The sequence below is a fragment of the Glandiceps talaboti genome, chromosome 1, assembly GCF_964340395.1.
Source record: "Glandiceps talaboti chromosome 1, keGlaTala1.1, whole genome shotgun sequence".
Classification (NCBI taxonomy): Eukaryota; Metazoa; Hemichordata; class Enteropneusta; family Spengelidae; genus Glandiceps; species Glandiceps talaboti.
Genome location: NC_135549.1, coordinates 30,818,208 through 30,840,984, shown reverse-complemented (window position 1 = coordinate 30,840,984; position 22,777 = coordinate 30,818,208). Strand labels below are relative to the sequence as shown.

General features: G+C 33.3%; 1 protein-coding gene across 1 annotated transcript in view; it reads left to right on the top strand.

The window, feature by feature from the left end:
• The window catches only part of LOC144435759 (uncharacterized protein C12orf56-like), a 40,960-nt gene extending 19,658 nt beyond the window's left edge, over positions 1-21,302 (top strand). Inside the window, exons 2-12 of the mRNA XM_078124378.1 lie at positions 3,401-4,426; positions 5,180-5,250; positions 8,118-8,259; positions 8,785-8,894; positions 12,215-12,304; positions 12,476-12,617; positions 17,872-17,883; positions 18,518-18,592; positions 19,373-19,450; positions 20,065-20,246; positions 21,170-21,302. Of these exons, the coding sequence (XP_077980504.1) occupies positions 3,401-4,426; positions 5,180-5,250; positions 8,118-8,259; positions 8,785-8,894; positions 12,215-12,304; positions 12,476-12,617; positions 17,872-17,883; positions 18,518-18,592; positions 19,373-19,450; positions 20,065-20,246; positions 21,170-21,302 (2,061 nt within the window). The remainder of the gene's footprint in view (positions 1-3,400; positions 4,427-5,179; positions 5,251-8,117; positions 8,260-8,784; positions 8,895-12,214; positions 12,305-12,475; positions 12,618-17,871; positions 17,884-18,517; positions 18,593-19,372; positions 19,451-20,064; positions 20,247-21,169) is intronic.
• The last annotated feature ends 1,475 nt before the right edge of the window (positions 21,303-22,777 follow it).

Below are 22,777 nucleotides of genomic sequence, written 5' to 3'. Positions count from 1 at the left end.
CGTGTGTTGTTTAAGTACACCTCTTTCTGATATAGGTATTGGTATTTTTGAATAGATTCTTTGTAGACCATATACTGTAATAGTGCAGGTTGCTGCTGTGACCTTTGACCTAGATCTAGCAATACATAGAAATGTAGCTGACATGATTTGAATATTGTACCAAGTCTTTGAAGCTGTCCAATGTAAGTTTAGAAATAGTAGTAATTACATTGCACCATCAATTATTTTCATTCTGTGGTTTATACATTGTGTCCATGTGTCCGTTTTTTGCCCCATTGACCTCAACATAAATACATCACTATATAATAATACCAGTAAACTCTCTTGGGGAGCGATCCACCTTTGTCATTTAATAAACCCGTTTGTTCTGAAAGTTCAGACCTAATATCTCACTTGAATTCTTTTCTTTGCCATACAAAGTATTAGGTACTCCAATGCCATGGATGGTTTATAGATTAACATATTGGTATCATTTAAATAAAAAACAAAAACAAAAAGAAAACAGGAAGAAAAGTGATAAATTTGGTATATAAAAAAAGCAAAACTGTGTATGTCTTATGATTAACAATGCACTCCACCCCCACAGCCACCCCACGCCCACCCCCTCTACCATCACCCTAGGAAACAGGCTTGCTATATATTAGGTTACATTTACCTTCCTACAGTGTTGCTATAGCCGAACTACATGTATGGAAATTTATGACTGACACCAGGTTAATTTTTCCGCCTTCTGGCTATTTTCTACATTACTGTCTAAAAGTAACTATAAATGTATACAACAATGCAATTCTGTCTTGTTGATTCTTGGATTGGTAATACCTACATTTGTATAAATATCAAGATGCAAATTTTTTTTTTTTAAATCTATTTTCCCTTATTAAAAAAGAAATAGTCTGAGAATTAAAATTCTGCAAAATTTATTACCCATAGTGCTGTTATTCGTTATCAGCGTCATTGTTGATACCATCTGTATTGGTTACCATAGCAACTACACGTCTAAGGATAATTATACACGTTTTACTTGTTAAAGAGTAGGATAGGATTTCCTAGCTTTAAGGTATAAATACATACTGTGTAAAGATGAATTGTACTCAGAATAGCAGCACTTCAGGTCTTCTTTAGGTCAACATCTCTGGTTGCAATATTTCAAAAGATGCAAGGCTTATAGCTTTAATAGTGACAGTTAGTTCTAAGGGGTAAATGCGTGATTGACAGACTTAGGAGTTGGGTTTTGTAAATCTCTAGAAAGTCTTACAGGCAATGTGGCACTGTATCTGATCTGCAATCTAATTTTTTTTCTGTCCCATAAATGCCTAATGGGGATTCTATGGACTGGTAATTTAGCAGTTGCATCACTTCACTATATGTCTGGAAATATGTACAGTAAGATTCACTTTTAAATTTACAGACCAAAAAGGAAATATTTCAAATAATCTTAGACCCTAATTATAGCCATAACTGTTGAAACATTCTATGATGTACAGTTCTTACATGTTGTAGTTCCACACCGTCAGATGAGTGCCAAATGTAAGAAATTCTTCCCTTTTAATAATCCCTTTGAAATGTACACTTTAGTAATAATGTTTTATGCCTACAAACTTAAACCTGTACTTGCTGTAACTGGAGTATTATTTTTTTTCAATTAGACAACCAACAATATATACTCAAGTGAATATTATTAAAAAAAACAATAATTAGATATTGTAAAGGTCAATTAGTGATCTGTTTTATCTATTAGTAGTATAGTAATAAGTTGAACGTGAGATTCATTGGGGTGCTGATTTTTTAAGATGTGGACCCAAAAGTCAATTTGACTGGATATATTGCACCATACTAAGTGTACTGCTACACAAATAAAATGTATGTATGTACCTACAGGTGATTCAATACTGTGCAGTGTGTACGATATTATAATTTATATCATTATATGTAACAAAACAGTGTAAAATCATTTCAGGTGCACTTAGTGTAGTTTTAACTGTTAACATTATGACAAAAAATCAGAAGTTTGTCTAACTGAAATTATAAGAAAAAAGTAAACTTATAAATAAATAAATCACTAGCATTGCTACTAGCATCAGATTAAAGGACCAAACCTGGGGTCAAAGGTTAATAGGTTAATCTGGTCATGAAATTAACATGTTAACAAATGATTTTGCACAGGTGTTACTTTGCCTAGTGAGGTATTTAATCATTTCACATAGTGATGTTACCATGACAACACCAGTATGTACTAGATAAAACAAGAGTGTAGAATCTATACACAAGTTCTCTTCTTCCACTTTTGATTGAGAAACAGACATGTTTCAAACAAATCACTTGTCTTTCTTCAAAGTCTAACTCCATCTGATCAGCTGACAGAATGATCCAAATTTACTGGAGGTGTTGAGTAACCAGATATGTGAAAAGGTTTGCTTCAATATATGTAAATTCAAGTGGGAAAGTATTTGTCAGTTATGTACATCTAACTGTCCACCTTCTGTGATGATGTCACTGTAGGTTGGTGGAAAAATTGTGAATCTTGGTCACTTAGTGCTTCCATGATGAACATATATTGTATTATAAGACTGTAGAATGTATACTTTGAGCAATGTCCATACTCACCTGATACAACTAACCAGTGTCCCCAGTAATGAATCATAACTGTTTTGTTGTGGGTCAAAATGATAAAAATTGGGTTTGCATATGAAACACCACAGTGGTGATAGGGAATGTGACAGGGTGACAAAGTAATAGTCCTGATTGGGTCTCATTTTGAACAAAATCAGAAAAAAATACAATTTTTTATTTTTTAAAGTTTTCATGGTCTGTCATATTGGCTGAGCAGGCATACTGAACATCCCTGAAATATTGTTATTATCAACTCCAATATATTGATTCTTGATCTTGTCAACTACATTGTACATGATTGTATTGTATCTTAATAAGGCTACATGTATGTATACAGAAGTAAAATGATATACATGTAAAGGTGTGACTGTGTTATAGTCTTTCTGTGTTTTTTACATACATGTATCAATGGAAGGTTATTAATTGTTATATTCTTCACATTGAAACATTGTCAGTATGCTTAACACTTACTCTAGAGGAGTGCTGACAGTACTATGATAACAATGTAAATCAATGATATAATGTAACTGAAACCAAACAAATCAAACTGGCACACCTTTGTGTCATTGATAACCTAAAGTGATCAATTTGGTTGTGAAGGAAGTTTGTCAAAAAATTCTAGATATTTTTGAAATGTGATGTAATGGTAACAAAGGTCATTTTGGTCTATATTTTGTTATCCAATCATATGATCATATTAACTTTTTTCTGAATGTAAACACTGCCACAAAACAGATATTATTATATTTATTTATTGATAACTACCATTCATTACTATTGTTATTTGCAGGTGAATGACTTCCCTGAATTTCTACAAGGAGAGGAACGAGAGAATACACAGCATATCTCGGTAGTGTATTCCACCAATGTGGCTTCCAAATCAAAGAAGAAAGACAAGTCCAAAGAGAAAGAAAACAAGAAGAAAGATGGTGAAAAAGAAAGAGCAGAAAGTACAACACCAAGACGAGGTTCAGCTCCATCCAATTCAACAACACCAAGGAGTTGGATGTGTACATTTAACGAGTCTCCCCCAGTCAGAGCAAAAGCTGGGGATTCACTACTTTATAGTTTAAATGAATCTGAACTGAGAAAATTACATGTTGAATGTAGTGTGTCTGAGGATGACCGACTATCTATGTCTCTTCCTACATCTGAATTGAAGAGATTATCTCTGTCATCAAGAGATAATATTGATTTTGATGATCAACTCCATTCCCACATGGAGTTTTCTAGGGAACTAGCTGAGCAGTTAGTTCCATGTCGACCTCTTCCACTTCGGCCTGAAGACAATCCAGATGAATATCCAATGTTAGATACAGCAAGGTCCTACTCTGGTAGTCTCGCATCAACACTGTACAGTCCACAACTCAGTGCCAGGTCTAATGAAACACCTCCAGTCTACAGAAATCTTCCACAACCAAATGAGGCAGACACCAACCATGCTCCACTTGATAGAAGGAAAGCCGAACCATTTAAGTTAAGTTTTACCGACACTGGTGAGCTGACTACTCCAAGGGGTGAAGAGAGGTATTCCGAGATGTCCAACACTCGGGGTAAGAAGAAGAAAAAGGAGGAGAAAAAGAAAGGCAAGGGTGCCAAGAAAACAAACTCACCAATAGAACAGCCAAATGTTCACTTGAAAACAACGGTTGATCTAACAAATGGAGAGATTATAAGAACTGATGAAAGGTTGACAACCAATGAGTTTTTGTATGGAAATTCAGACGGCAGAAGTGCAAAGTTAGACATTTACATACTGAAACTTACATCACCATTCCTAATGCATATGAGAAGTGCATGGAATAATCATATTATAGTGAGTATGAATTATCAACTTTGACCCATCAGGTGTAGCTCACAGCATGGTACTTGGGGTATTTGTTACTATGAGTGCTTGCAGGGTTCTCTGTAGCCGTACTTTCAAAGGCATAGTTAAGTGAAAGTGCAGCAGAAAACACTAAACACACAATGTAAATGCCCAATGCCCATAATGGCACTCAAGGGATTCTGTATACATGATGTTTATCAGAACAAGCAAAATTCTATAAAATGATAGTATGCAATCATGCAAATTGCATTTTGCATGCAGGTATGCAAAATATGTGTTTTTGATAAATACCACTACTAGTACTGGTGTGCATGCATACCGATGCCAGTATTACTTAACCAGGTACATAATTATGTGATAATACAGCATTTTAAATTTATTTCATAATTTTCTCATCTTGCATGGAAATTGGCTCATTTTGCATTGAAATAATCTTGAAATCACTATTCTCTATATCAAAAACTGTCGCACTGTTCCTGGCAATAAGTTTGAAATAACTGTGTTCTCTATATCAAAAACTGTTGCACTGTTTTCTGTCAATAAGTTTCTTTTCATGGCTCGACAAGAGATTGTTTCAAAATATTTTGTGCAGAGTGCTGTGCCAATAAAAAAGTCAAGATTTAATTGTTTGGTGTATATATTGTCTGAAATTCAATGTTTTAGCAGACAACTCATGAAACTTTGTAGAATGTCTCTATCGGCAGTTCTTTAATTAAATTATGCTGTTCTTTTATGTGACAGCGTTCAACCCTTGGCCAAGATGGAAATCACTTGGAAAAAAGTGGCTCAAAGGGATACAAAAAGATTTCAAGGTAGGTTTGGTCAGAAATTTAGAATGGCAGATACAACAATCTTAGCATGAAGATTAAAGAGAGCTTAGTTCTTGCAGCTGTCTTCATGATTCACATATAAATTCCCATCACATCAGCACAGAAGTAATTTCAGCTTGCACTTCAACAAAGAAGTAAAAGGTTGCAAATTTTGTACATAAAAGTGCACTTTGTCTAGTTCCATGGAATGCATACAAGTTTTGCCATGGAGAGGTACACAGTGAATGTTTTGCTGTTTTATTTTTTGTTTCATTTGCATCCAAGTTCACAAACCAATGTCAAGGTGTTGCATATGTAACCTGGCCAGTATACAGTGTACATGACAAGCTACCCTGTACATGTATTACACAGAGTATAGTATATGGTTTGGTACTGAATCAAGACATTCTGATCAAACCATCATATTAACACTATCAATCTATTTTTTTATGTATATGTTAAAGGGGAACAAAAGGCAAGACTGCTTTCATCTCTACTGCCATTCTTTATGCTTAAGTGACCAAGAAAATTACCAAATTATCATGTGCCTTTCTAAAATAGAGTTATGAGCATTATCAAATTTGCCTCAGAAGAGGCCTGATGTACAACTGGAGCAAGGTATCCTGGGAAACAAAACAAAAATAGGAGTTTCACACCTCTTGATACAATTAGCCTCAGCATTGTTTAGGCAAGGGTTAAAAAAGTACGAAGCTCCTAACACTGTTTGTTTCCCAGAATGCTTTACATCAGTATACAGTAGGTCTGGCCTAAATGTACGTGTAAGTCAATTGTTATAACTCTATTTCAGACAAGTTACACAGTGCATGGTTGGTAAAATGACTATTTCTAGGTTTCCTAGGCATAAAGCAATGCAGCTAAGATGAAATCATCCTCACCATTTGTTCCTCTTTAAGAAATTTGTGTTGATCATTCCTGAGTCATTGTGTTTATTGTTTTGTGTTCAATGTGTAATGCATGTCCACTGAATTGTACACATGTACTATGCATGGTTCTCCCTAGGCTGTTGTAAGACAAGTGACTGCCATGGTTTCTTAATTCAAAACAACATCAAACAAATTTACATAATAATAACATTCTTTTGTTATTCAAATCACATTAAACTGTATCATTCCATCCTGGGTAGAACCATGCCATGCCTGCCATACATGTAGATAATTATATGGTCTAACCCCGCTCTGTCTTCCCTGTCTAACATGTTCATCATCGTTCATGTATAAATGTGTCAAATTACCCGCTGACTGTGCTTCACCACTGCTACCATACGTTGTGTGTCGTCATTGTCGTCTCAAGGATGAAGAATAGGTAAAAATCCATGTAAACCTGTTAGTGTGTTGTGTCACTTTTTATGTTCAGTCTTTGTAAATATTCTTGTTGTGTATAAACCTTGCAATTTATATATAAAATTTGTAAAAGCTTGAAACACCTGCATTTATTATATACAACAAATAGTCTGTAAGATACATCATGACAGGGCGCCCTCACACATCGATGAGGGTGCTGCAACATGACGCATCTTACAGTTTTATATGCAAGAACCTTACTATTATTGATGAAAGTGGCATACTCTGCAACTATAAATCCACTTCATTCAGTCAATTGAAACACAAAAACATTTTTCAATTTCTTTTCAAAACCGAATTTTATGTCAAGATATAATTTGAAAAATAAATGATATTCTGAATACATGGTTAATAATATTTAGTATATTTTTTTAAATGAAACAAAGGAAAGTACCAAAGCTATTATTTTGGCATTGTTAGGTCAGTTAAAGAATGTGCCCCTTTTAAAGTCAATAAAAAATGAACAATGCAATTATGAATTTGTCTTTTTAACAAATCTATAATCTGTTAATTTTATGCATAATACTTCATATCAATAATACAGTACATTAAAGTTTATGAAAAGTTAAAAGGATGGTATCTTAATAATTTACTCAATATACATTATATTTGACTTTATTTGATATATAGTCTTTATTTCCAGTCTCTCTGGCAAAGTTTTAATTCTAGTTACTGCAGATATTGGTGAATAAGTAACACTGATATTTCCTATGATCCCACATGGATGAGAATTGGGTATTTATTTTGGATTTTTAATTTATAAAACAACTTGATCATCATATCCTACTCGAAAAATCGATGTGAAACAACATTGACAAAGTCTGTGTTTGTAACTCAATACATTGCGAAAAACTGAAAAAAAATGTGTAAAAAAATTGGTTATAGTACATACATTTTAAACATTTATTAGTCTTTTCAGATTTTTCAAGTAGGCAACCATGATAAAATTGTTTTTAAATTAAAATCCAAAATAAATACCCAATCCTCATCCATATGGCCACTTATAAATTAATATTATGGCTATATTATGGAGTAATTGTTATTAGATAAATCTAACTAAGTTAAGTTAAACTAAAACCATTGTCCAATTAGGTAAAATTATACAAGTAATGATTGACAAAGTTTCAAACTTCAACTTGTTAAACATAAAAGTTTCCACACAGTATTACAAAATTACTAATCAACATATTGTTCATCATTCTGGCTCTGTTTATGTAAAAAAAAAAAAAAGGTTATGATTTGAAAATCTGTAATTAAAAATATTTGCATTTTCATGACAATTAGTAGGAGAAATGCAATTGAATAAGGAAATGGGAAAATGATTAACAAAATTGCTTGCTTCAAATATTATTTAATTTCTGTAAAGGACTTTTTGTTATTGATTTTTGGAAATTGATAGGAAACATTTATGTATTTATGGTAGTTAGGACAATAAGCTTTAGAGAATTTTATCGATTAATTTCCTATCCATTACCTGTAATGTTCACTAAATTCATGTTGTACTCGTAGGGAACAGCTGGAACTATTATTTAACCAATTAAAACATGAAATTATGGATCCCAGTAATACAATGGATAGTGTCTTTGAATATGCACAAGAACTGAGTGTGGCTGCAGAACAACATTTTGTACTCAAAAAGTTCTTTTGGAGGGTAAGTGAACATATCCGGATGGAAATTGCACTTCTGTTTACTTTGTTTGGTGACTTTTAAAGACTGCTGTTGTTGGTAGTATTCTGTGTTTACCACATCATTTCTGAATACTAGTAGAAAATGTAGAATTGTCATTTACATTTAGTGTTAATAACAGGTTAATACTTTGATTCTATGTTTTGAATGAATTGTCTCTGGAAATAAACAGTATTAAATTATTTTTATTATCAAGTTATAAATCAGTACTTGGTACGAGGATATATAAATCTCTTGGTTCCTCTTTTACCATTCTTCTCTCTCTGTCTCTCTCTATCTCTCTCTGTCTATCTCTCTGTCTATCTCTCTCTCTATCTCTCTCTCTCTCTCTCTATCTCTCTCTCTCTCTCTCTCTCTCTCTCTCTCTCTCTCTCTCTCTCTCTCTATTTGTATCTCTCTTTTCATCTCCCTCCTTTCCCTACTCACTTCCTTCAATCATTAATGCGAGACTGTGCTATCCATCTAAGACTTGTATTATTTCTTTTCCAGAATGAGAAACTGTTTATTTTCATCGTATCCCAGTTACAAAGATATTTACCCAAATCACCTTGCAATGTTAACAGTGAAAGAGGAAGAAATCACAGGGCTGATGAACTCGAGTAAGTAAACAGACTTTACTTCAGTGATAACTTTTCTTAGTGATTTGTATAGTAACGATGAATATGGAGAGCTTTGTGTGCTTCAAATCTATAAATACACAGATCTGTTGTAAATTAACAAACAATCTGAGAACATAGTCTGACCTATACTGTAGCTGTGACAGAGCAGACCTGTCACATAGTTGAAGCCACATGTCTTTACATAGGTGGAGCCACATGCCTTCACATAGTTGGAGCCACATGCCTTCACATAGTTGGAGCCACATGCCTTCACATGCCCTGTTTATGTTGATCATGACTGTCAAAACCCTGTGAAAGACCTGATGTGATGTATGACATTCAATGTTTTGTTATATACCAAGTCAATGAATGGTATATTTTCTGAAATAGAATTACCAAGTCAATAAATGGTATATTATCTGAAATAGAATTACCAAGTCAATAAATGGTATATTATCTGAAATAGAATTACCAAGTCAATAAATGGCACATTATCTGAAATAGAATTACCAAGTCTATAAATGATACATTATCAGAAATAGAATTATCAAGTCAATAAATGGTACATTATCTGAAATAGAATTACCAAGTCAATAAATGGTATATTATCTGAAATAGAATTACCAAGTCAATAAATGGTACATTATCGGAAATAGAATTACCAAGTCAATAAATGGTACATTATCTGAAATAGAATTACCAAGTCAATAAATGATATATTATCTGAAATAGAATTACCAAGTCAATAAATGGTATATTATCTGAAATAGAATTACCAAGTCAATAAATGGCACATTATCGGAAATAGAATTACCAAGTCAATAAATGGTATATTATCTGAAATAGAATTACCAAGTCAATAAATGGCACATTAATTAACTGAAATAGAATTACCAAGTCTATAAACGAAATAGAATTATCTGAAATAGAATTACCAAGTCTATAAACGGTATATTATCTGAAATAGAATTACCAAGTCAATAAATGGTATATTATCTGAAATAGAATTACCAAGTCAATAAACGGTACATTATCTAAAATAGAATTACCAAGTCAATAAATGGTACATTATCTGAAATAGAATTACCAAGTCAATAAATGGTATATTATCGGAAATAGAATTACCAAGTCAATACATGATATATTATCTGAAATAGAATTACCAAGTCAATAAATGGTACATTATCTGAAATAGAATTACCAAGTCAATAAATGGCACATTATCTGAAATAGAAATACCAAGTCAATAAATGGTATATTATCTGAAATAGAATTACCAAGTCAATAAATAGTATATTATCTGAAATAGAATTACCAAGTCAATAAATGGTATATTATCGGAAATAGAATTACCAAGTCAATAAATGGTATATTATCGGAAATAGAATTACCAAGTCAATAAATGATATATTATCTGAAATAGAATTACCAAGTCAATAAATGGTACATTATCTGAAATAGAATTACCAAGTCAATAAATGGCACATTATCTGAAATAGAATTACCAAGTCAATAAATGGTATATTATCTGAAATAGAATTACCAAGTCAATAAATAGTATATTATCTGAAATAGAATTACCAAGTCAATAAATGGTATATTATCTGAAATAGAATTACCAAGTCAATAAATGGTATATTATCTGAAATAGAATTACCAAGTCAATAAATGATATATTATTTGAAATAGAAATACCAAGTCAATAAATGGCACATTATCTGAAATAGAATTACCAAGTCAATAAATGGTATATTATCTGAAATAGAATTACCAAGTCAATAAATGGTATATTATCGGAAATAGAATTACCAAGTCAATAAATGATATATTATCTGAAATAGAATTACCAAGTCAATAAATGGTACATTATCTGAAATAGAATTACCAAGTCAATAAATGGCACATTATCTGAAATAGAATTACCAAGTCAATAAATGGTATATTATCTGAAATAGAATTACCAAGTCAATAAATAGTATATTATCTGAAATAGAATTACCAAGTCAATAAATGGTATATTATCTGAAATAGAATTACCAAGTCAATAAATGGTATATTATCTGAAATAGAATTACCAAGTCAATAAATGATATATTATCTGAAATAGAAATACCAAGTCAATAAATGGCACATTATCTGAAATAGAATTACCAAGTCAATAAATGATACATTATCTGAAATAGAATTACCAAGTCAATAAATAGTATATTATCTGAAATAGAATTACCAAGTCAATAAATGGTATATTATCTGAAATAGAATTACCAAGTCAATAAATGGTACATTATAGGAAATAGAATTACCAAGTCAATAAATGGTACATTATCTGAAATAGAATTACCAAGTCAATAAATGGCACATTATCTGAAATAGAATTACCAAGTCAATAAATGGTACATTATCTGAAATAGAATTACCAAGTCAATAAATGGTACATTATCTGAAATAGAATTATCAAGTCAATAAATGGTACATTATCTGAAATAGAATTACCAAGTCAATAAATGGTACATTATCGGAAATAGAATTACCAAGTCAATAAATGGTACATTATCGGAAATAGAATTACCAAGTCAATAAATGGTACATTATCTGAAATAGAATTACCAAGTCAATAAATGGTACATTATCTGAAATAGAATTACCAAGTCAATAAATGGTACATTATCTAAAATAGAATTACCAAGTCAATAAATGGTATATTATCTGAAATAGAATTACCAAGTCAATAAATGGTACATTATCTGAAATAGAAATACCAAGTCAATAAATGGTATATTATCTGAAATAGAATTACCAAGTCAATAAATGATATATTATCTGAAATAGAATTACCAAGTCAATAAATGGTACATTATCTGAAATAGAATTACCAAGTCAATAAATGGTACATTATCTGAAATAGAATTACCAAGTCAATAAATGGTATATTATCTGAAATAGAATTACCAAGTCAATAAATGGTATATTATCTGAAATAGAATTACCAAGTCAATAAATGATATATTATCTGAAATAGAAATACCAAGTCAATAAATGGTACATTATCTGAAATAGAATTACCAAGTCAATAATTGGTATATTATCTGAAATAGAATTACCAAGTCAATAAATGATACATTATCTGAAATAGAATTACCAAGTCAATAAATGGTACATTATCTGAAATAGAATTTTAAATGCTAATACATGTGTATCACATCGACCAATAACTGTACCAAATATAAGTGATAATATCATGGTTGATCCAAGGTGTAAAATCTTTTTATAATTCTTAGACTAATTGATTATTATTATTATTATCATTGTTTCATTTTTAGCCTTGCAATACTGTTAGTGGAAACACTGAGTATGATGTTTAGAGAAACTGAAATCTTCCCAACCAGACTTTCAACTCTTGGAGCAAACAAGTAAGTGTGAGATGTTTAGTTGTGATGAAACTGGGAGTGGAATTGGAAATTTAAACATTCACTCAGTTACTTCTAAACATGAACTACTACTTCTGATCTGCTGTTGGATTTTGCATCTGTACACCCACTGTGATTTTAAGAGTCAAACCACATATGTTTTATTTTTTACAGGGGCAAAGTTGCTCTAGATTTGCTGGTTGTATTAACATGCTTTCCAGAGGTGCCACAAAGATGGCGACCTCCAATCACCCGAGCCGCTACATTGATGTTTGAAGGTAATTCCGATGGCTGGAATACATATGAAGATGCAGAGGTATGTTTATACTATACAATGTATCTGGCATGGCATGGCATGGCATGGCATGGCTAATATAATCCAACAGAAATACAGATACAATGAAAAACATTGTTTTTATCTGTTGATAGTCAGTGTACTGATAATAGTAAACAATATACAGTCCTGTTTGTTGATGTGAACTATTGATCCAAAGTGCCAAGTTTTTTTTAGTTAAAAGTTAATGACAAGTTTTAAAAAAATCACAGTACATGTGAGGTATAATACTGAAAGATAGGATCTATTATTGATCATTAATTAAGATTTATTTGACTGAAACATGTAGAAGGCTAAACATGTGGAAATTACTACTCTGGCAATTAAAGTCTCAGTTTAGTGAGATAGACAATCATAAACTAAAAGTATTGCTGTGACATTTTGATATTAAAGCTATTGAATGGACATTGGTTAAATTAGTTATACTCACAGTAGGGTGGCATTTCTGATGACTTCAATAATCTTGTTGAGTACATGTTTGGGGACTTCCAGTGTTTACACCTATCTTGATCACAGGGTGATTAGGTTTGCACAACAGAGGAACTGCTATCACCCACTTGTGTACATGTAGTAGTACAATATTTTTAGTTTGAGTCTATCTTAGTAAACCAAGACCACCATTGCCAGAGTAACACTGCTTTCAAATCTATGATCTTTTTATCAGATTTTAATATTTTGTTTTAATACAGAGCGTAAACTCTACTTAGTTGCTATCATTTGATAAGAAATCAAAGAATTTTAATTATTTTTAGATTATCGGAATTGTTTTAAATTAATTGGTATTGATTTCAGTTTAATTACTTATTCACAACCTTGTGATTACAATAAACGATTTTAATTATTTTTAGATTATTGTAATTTTTTAAAATTAATAGGTATTGTTTTTTGGTTTAATAGATAATCATTTTCCTTGTGATTAGAATGAAAGATTTTAATTATTTTTAGATTATTATTTGGTTTATTACAATTTACAGCATGTTAATTAGATGCATGCATGAAATAACTCCTAGAACTGTCAATCTCAGTCAGTTACTAATGGTTTGAAAGGCATAGATGTAACGCATTGAAAGGACAAGTTTGTAAGACATTAGACAGACTGAACCTTAGATATAAATGTGTAAGTTAGCTAACAGGTCAGAAATTTGGAATTCTGTATTTCACAGTGAATCTATGAAAAGGGTTTAAAGCTTTTAGATTACTGACAATAGTAGTCTAGAGGCTATCCTGGGCTTCCAATCTCTTCTCATGTCTAGCTGAATGAAATTCAGATGAAATTTCAGTTACATTAATGTCCAAATATGGTATATTTGTCGGATCAGGATGCTACTTATACATTCTTTACATCATTAGAACAGTTGGGGGTTTGCTGAACACTTTTGGTTCATGATTTCTCATTGAGTTAGACAGAGGTGAAGAGAGCTGTTGAGATTTGAAGCCACAGATAGCCTCTAGACTATGTCAATAACTGTTATTACATGCCACATACTCACCACCATTACAGTTATTGATGCAGCGCAGAGTAGCCTGGCATCTATTAATATCTGTGTTACTGCAATGCCCACCAATGCTGCATGGAATACATAGTGCTGGCACTAGTCCATGGGACATACCAGACATTGCAGTGTATTGAAACAGGCAACACTATACATGCAATATCTTGGTTCCATACAACTCCAAATTGTGTACATTTCTCCAGTGATTTAGATAACGCCAAATTTAATTATATCTGTATCATGATCATGCCTGCACTGACAGTAGAAGACAAATTGAAAGTACAACAAAAACAAGTATTAAATAAATAAAAAAGTTCATCTCCTTGCAAAGTCCAAATATTTTGACAATAACAATTTTTAGACATTCTACACTAGTGAGTCTTACATTTACTTTAATTACGATGTTGACATTGTTGGAATGATTAGTAATACTATTGCATGATCTAGTGTGAATATGAAAGGGGAAGTTAAGATATGTCATTATTCAGTTTACAACCCTTGCACTAGTTGTCGATCTCTAGAAATGCTGCTGATCAGAACGTCGTTTCACCAGCCGTCGTTTCACCAGCCGTGGACTGTTAAAACTGGCTTTGTAGATGCCAAAATGTCTTCTCCTTATCACACTAATCAAACTGTCATACATTGATACAAAAACAATATAGTGAGTGCATCAGATGTAGATGCATGCCATGGTTTTATTAGTTTGTTTACGTCTGTGAAAGTTAGACTAATGGTATATGGCAATACATGACTAACATTCACAGACATAAACTAACTGATGAGAACATGGCATGAACATACATCAGAGACACCCAATGTTATTTTGTATCAATATATGTCTGCTTGGTATTGTGATAAGGAGACGACTTTTCGGCATCTTCAAAGTCAGCTTTAGTCGTCTATTACTGATAAAAACAACGTTCTGATCAACAGCATTTCTAGACAACTAGTGCAAGGGTTATAATTAACAACTGTTCTTTTCATGTCAACATTACTGAAGTGATCTATTACAGGTGGTGTATATGTATACTGTATATGTAAATAGCACCATGCAATGACATACTTGAAATATATTTGTAATGTTCAAAAGAAGCCTGGCTTGAAACTTAACATTGAAATCTAACAATGCTTCGCTTGTGCAGTTAATCAACATTACATATTTCTGGTGAACACAAGTTTGGCTGATTTGGAAGCAATGCATAGTGGTTGCAGCAATGCATAGTGGTTGCAGCTAGCACACAGCATCATATTAAACACAGTCACAACTTCTGATAGTAATTAAGATTGCTTGATAGCATTGCATCTAAATAATGATATATTTAATGTTGTGAAAATAATGAGTGATTGATATATAGGAGACCACTACACATAATATTATTATAATTTGAACAGTTTTACAGTATTTGAAATAATAAAATACCTCATTTCAGAAATCATTGAAGACTTCAGGTTGCTGCTGGCATAAAATTGGGGTTGAGGGGGTGGGGGGGGGGGGGGGCAAGCTCCTATGCATTGATATCCCATAATATATCGCTGCCTTCAGTGGTGCCATGTTTACCTTATCACAGAGTTTATATTACACGTTGGCCACTACACCTTTTTGAAGTGGATACTGTGACACACAACTTTCGGGATGTTAATAGTAATTCATCTATAGATAGAATACACTGGCTCTATTTTGAAATATATTCTTTTAAATTACGATTATTAACAATTCCACCAAAAGCTGGTGTCGCATATTTATACAAATTTAGTAGTTGTATGCCAACCAGCAGACAGCTTTCCTGTACAGTCTTTGTCAAAATCTCTTCCATTGATTTAGAAATTTCAAAGAGGAATAGTTGTTAAAATTCATATCGTTTATGAACAAATCTATGCTCACTATTTATATTTGAACACTATGGTAAAATCCAATATGGCCCCACTGAACGCAGTGTTACTTTGGAAAGTTGGACCGGAAGTTGTGGAGGTTGACTTTTTTTATGGTAGTGCTCACTGCTGCGTTGGAGCTTGGGGTGGGGGTTGAATGTATTTAAAATTGCTTGCTGTTTACATCGCTTGTAATCATGAGGTGGAAATGAGTAAAACGTAATTTGTGTTTGTATATAAGACTTAGGATATAGAACAAAAGAAATTACCAATGATAAGAATTTTAATCTCAAAGTCTAGGGATCAGAATGGTCAATATAGGTACAATGTAGTTTCATTTTGAGATCAACTATGTTTGATGTTATCTGCAGTAATAGTAAGGGTAGTAGTCATTTTGATCCCACCACAGTGGCATTACCATCGAATATCATAGTACCATACACCTTTGTTCTAAACACAACTTTGAAAATACTATGGTTCACCAACACAACTTTCAATTTCCATTTGAAGATAATAGTAAGAAGATGATAGTACCATGTTTAGATATACCACACACCTAGTAATTGCTAAGTCTTATAAATTATTATATAGGTTAGATTTCACATTTAGGGAATGAATCTCACTTCATTTAAAAGAAATAAAACACAAAAACTTGTGTAGTTGTGATGTTGTATTTATCATGATAAACACACGTTTTCCTAACAAGTTGATATAGTTCCTGTTGCAACTTTCTTACAATACGTGGTGTGTCTCTTTCATGTTGAATTACTTCTACATACCTTCACTGTATTATTTGTGCAGATTGGAGATAACTGTCAGCTCTGCCATCTACACTTTGCAAAAATACAGGCATTGCTAAAAACTAACAAACTAACCCCCAAATAATAAATAACTGCATGTAAATTGCTTTAAATCTATGCATTTCAATTGTATTACATATAATACTGTGATTTATGAATGACCAAGTTTTGGGTATAATTAAGAAATGTGGAACAACGTTTCTATAGTTACCACTATTTGTAATCTCCGTAGAGTCATAGTGGTATTCATGATTTGAATGTTACCTTGTGAATTCAGTGTAATTTTAAAACGTGGATGAGAAACAAGATAATATGCATTGATTTCATTCATTTTAACTTAGCAAGACCAGTGTGTCACTTCTGTCTTATTTCTGGTCAATGCCAGCTATGTCACTTCTACCTAAGTTCTGGTCTATGCCAGCTGTGTTCTGATATTTGAAAGTGACTGAAACCAGTGCGTTTTATATCATTTCACATCCAAGTTTTTATAAAATATAGTGAAAAAGATATGCATGCCCTTTAATAGTATTGGTAACTTATCAAGCTAAAAAGTTCTACAGCACTTTATGCAGTATAATGCATGTTTCAGTATATGAATCTTAACCCTTTAAACAAGGGAAAGTCTGGTAAAATTTACTTAGGATGTGGGTGGGGATGGGGTGGGGGGTGTGTGGGGTGGCTTTGAACTTTTGATACCCCTCATTGACTTTAACATGTGTATACATACATTGATTAACAACACATTTGGCTTGGTCATTCATTCATAGCATATCAACTCCAGCTGGTTTACTCCAGGGTCTGTAGTCATAGTTACAATCTTTTAATGTTTCATTCTCTCTCTCTCTCTCTCTACATATCGTTATCATCTCTGCCAATCGTCAACAATTCTCATCTTTTTTTGTCTCTCCTTTCATTGGCAAATTTAACCTTGATGTCCTGACATTCCATCTAAATCCTGTGCCTCCGTTAAAAAAAACCTCCTTAAATATCCAATCTTGCTGTACATGTAAACTGTGTGTGTATCTACTACTTCTGATCAATGTTGGAACTGACCTATATCAACACTTAATGCAGGAAATAAAAGAGGTATTGTATATCTAAAAGCATTTGACGTTAATCTTTATAAATATCTCCTTTTTTTTAAATTTAACACTGTATAATTCACATATATTGTTTTTCAGGACTCTGTATTTGCATTTCATTATCTCTGTATACATGTATGTATGTGTGTGTGTGTGTGTGTGTGTGTATGTGTGCATGTGTGTGTGTGTGTGTGTGTGTGTGTGTGTGCGTGCGTGTGTGTGTGTGTGTGTGTGTGTGTGTGTGTGTGCATGCATACATGTATGAATGGTATTATGTAAATATATATTTTTGGTTTGCTCATCTTTTGGAAATCTTTGACAATAATAATATATTAATTAATTTTTGATACATATACTAAAAAATTGTGGAATATGGTCATTCTTTTCCATGACAATGTATTCAATATGATTTATTTGTAAAAGTATGTAATGATATGCAATTTTATATTTGTCGTGATACAATTCAAAATGGACTGTCAACAATGCTGACAAATCCTCTGTTATCTTCTGTTCAAAATGTTCAACTATTGCATGGCTTCAAAATTATCATGTCATGTATTTTTAGATTGTTTTGTCTTCACAATAGAGGGTGCCAAATCTGTTTTCGTAAACTGATGTTTTTTCTTCATCATCTTTAGGTAGCTAAGTTGGTCCAAGAGTTAACCAATGCATCAACTGGTGCGTTATATGAGCTCATATTGATAGCACATCAGGTAAGTCTACACATTGACAATGCTTGCAGTCTACATTCTCCACAAAGCCTGCCCTCTTATGGCAACATTTAAGGTGTAATGTCTTCATGAATTTCACTCGGTTTTATTATAAACAGTGCTCATCTAATGGTCACTGAACTTTTCAGATCAAATCTGCTGTCTTTTTGCAAAATTGAAAACGAATTGAACAAAATGGCTGTAAAATATGAATGAGATTTTTGTGAAGTAGAGAAATGACTATTTTTGGTTACTTCCTGGTTGCAATGCAAGAAAACCTTAATTTTCACATGAAATTAAAAGTTTGATGTGAGTTCAGTCATACAGTGACAAAATATCACCTTCATGGTGACTGAACAATTTAGTCCTCAGTTCAGCTCATCTGTGTAGGTAGAGGGCGCTGTTTCTCCATAAAGTCATATGTTATGTCAGTAAAATGTCAGAAATATTGCACTTTACATGTATGTTGAAGTGAAGCACATCACTTCTCTTTCATTTAAGATCTGTCTGACAGTTAATTGTGATTAGACTGAATGTGGTTTCAAGTGTACATTGATCTGCCTGTCAACAGAGCACATCAAGTGTACATCACTGCCTGTCAACTGAGGCTAAGCACATGAAGTGTACATCACTGCCTGTCAACAGAGCACATCAAGTGTACATCATTGCCTCTCAACCGAGCACATCATCAGGCCCTTACGTACGCATACATCTTGGATACAATACAATGTTACAACTTGATGAACATCTAACAAAAAATTCATGTTCCTATTTCTAATCCAGGCAAACTGGGGAGACACAGAAGGGAAATTCTTCAACATATGTTGGGTGATGAAAGTACTGGACAGTCTACAGTCAACGGTAAGATATTCCACTTAGATCATGTCAGATGAGTTAGATCTGTCAATTCTTCGACTCCCTCAAAAATCTGGAAAAAAAATAGCAAGATTGCCAAAAAAAATTTGGCCCACACAGGATGAAATTACTGGGTAAAAATATTCATGAAAGGAGCTAGTTACCTTTCATGAGAACACAAAAATTTAGAAAAGAAGAGAAATGAAATAAAATATTCCAGTTAGAGCTATTTTGTCAAAAGCCACTGTAAACAACACAAGTTTGATTCACACTTGAAAGACTCAAGAGATAATATAGATATGTAATTGTAAATGTTTGCTACAGATTTCATTACCTCCTAATACAAACATATCAATGTTTCTGTTGTCTGTTTTGTTTTGATATGTTCGAAATGAACGTCTTACATATGCAGCAACTTCAGGTCAATATTTCATTATTTCAAACAATTCCCTGTAGGTGCTCAAGACAATTTATAGAAATACAAATTGAAAATGTTGCAGAATTTACCACAGTTTTGGACTCGCTGTTCAATATACATACAATTTATATTCCAATTCCAAGCGTATCAAAAGTGTGAATGCTGTCACTAACTACATTTCTCGTCAATGTTTTCATTTTAGGAGAAGTTTGTTGAACGTATGATAGCACAAGCAATGCGGTTACTATCACCTTCCAAACGTGAAATCCTAACACCTGATGAAGCCATACTCTTACATCAACAGTTCTCTGTACTGCAGACATTTGTTGAATACAGCAATACTACAGCAGCCCACATCAAAACTAATTACAGAGAAGAATTCAGGTATAACCACTACATAACATCACATATTGAAAAATAAATAATCTTTATTTATACTGGATAGTCCTTTAAGTACATAAACACTTATCTCCCAAAAAGTCCAGTGAGGGTCATCCCTCATGGTTTCAGTGTTAATGCAGGAGGAAACCAGAGTACCTGGGGAAATCCTGCGTTGTTCAGTAGAGACAAACTGAACGACACTCTTCTTAAAGTGTGGTATATATAATCAAACCCTAAATGGGTTCAAACCCTGACTGTAGTGATAAGAGACAAGTGGTTTAACCACTCGGCCATCGACAACCCTATTAGGATTTATTAAACCTCTGGAAAGTACTCAAATTACAAACCATTCCTTGAAAGTTAAACTTACTCGGCTGCTGATTTCTTGAAAATGAAATCTATGAAGTGATCAGCTCTCAAATATTTGAAATTCACTTTGCCTAGCAATCAAAATAATATACTCCCCAGAAATGACCATAGTTGATTCTGAAAACTACCAGAAGATCTCCAAGTAAATCTCAAGGAAATTTCAGCAACTTGAAGTATATGAACCCGTAATGCCAGTGTTGTTTTGATCTACTAATACAAGATGTTAGACATTGCATAACCACGATATGGTGTCTGGGAATTAACTTGAAATCAACAAGAGATATTGGTGGTGTTGTTTGTTTCAGTAACTAACACTAGCTAGAGGAATATATTGCAATATATGTTACTAGAAATGAACACTTATACAATGGAATAACAACTTTATTTCTGGCATCTTGATACCAAAAGAACACATTCTTATACCAAAAACTTTGAGAACATTGATTCGTATAGAACAGTGTAAGTAAAAAAAGAGTCTGTTCATGTTCTTTCTATATCTTCAACATGTTTTTTTTTTCATTTTGTGTAATATTTGTTGTTATTCTCTGCCCCTATAGATACTATGTCCAGTCTCCGTACATTGTCAAGAAACTTCCTGCACACTATCCAATCTCAAGACTGACAATACAGCTGATCAATGAAGTCTTGTCGTTTGTACTGGGGAAAGCAACCAAGTTACCATACACATAGCATACAGGACTGTCTACTGGGGAAAGCAACCAAGTTACCATACACATAGCATACAGGACTGTCTACTGGGGAAACCAACCAAGTTACCATACACATAGCATACAGGACTGTCTACTGGGGAAAGCAACCAAGTTACCATACACATAGCATACAGGACTGTGTACTGGGGAAACCAACCAAGTTACCATACACATAGCATACAGGACTGTCTACTGGGGAAACCAACCAAGTTACCATACACATAGCATGCAGGACTGTCTACTGGGGAAACCAACCAAGTTACCATACACATAGCATACAGGACTGTCTACTGGGGAAACCAACCAAGTTACCATACACATAGCATACAGGACTGTCTACTGGGGAAACCAACCAAGTTACCATACACATAGCATACAGGACTGTCTACTGGGGAAACCAGCCAAGCTACCATACACATAGCATACAGGACTGTCTACTGGGGAAACCAGCCAAGCTACCATACACATAGCATGTCCAATCCAAACACCAAACAATCCACCCATCAATCCATCCATCCATCCATCCATCCGATATCCATCCATCCACCCCTCCATCCATTCATTGATGAGGTCACCCCTCCATATATCTGGTTGTCCCCTCCAACCACTTATTCATCCATCCATCCATCCAACACCCAGCCCTCCATCCATTCATTGATGAGGTCACCCCTCCATATATCTGGTTGTCCACTTCAACCACTTATCCATCCATCCATCCATCCATTGATGAGGTCACCCCTCCATATATCTGGTTGTCTCCTCCAACCACTTATCCATCCATCCACCAACCCACCCATCCATCCATCCATCCATCCATCCATCGATGAGGTCACCCCCCATCTATCTGATTGTCCCCTCCACCCACTTATCCATCCATCCTTCCATCCATCCATCCACCCATCCATCCATCCCCCATCCATCCATCCATCCATCCATCCATCCCCCATCCATCCATCCATCCATCCATCCATCCATCCATCCATCCACATCAACTACAAACTTTTGATCTTGAAATTTTACTTATGAATTCGTATTCCTTCTCTCTAACCATTGTATATATCAATGTTATTGTTCATATAGGTGTATTATAATGAAGCACATATATCAGTTTCCATGGAAACAACTACTGTGCATATTTTAGGTACCTGAGAGATAGGAAACAAATTCACCTTGTAATTTCCAAAATGTTTTATCACATGAACTTTGTGAAATAGATGATTTAAGAATTGAAATGTTTGTTGTAATAGATCCTGGTATATTGAAATATACATATTTTTTTTTTACCAGTTCTTGTCTTTCATGTTTTATAGTTAATGGAATATTTTGATATAATTTATTTCAAACTAGTGTACATAGCCTCAACTTGTTTCTTCTTTGTCTATCTTATATTGATTTGTGAATATTAATTTTAAAAGGCAATAGAGTTTTCAGAATATTTACTTATAATTGTAAATC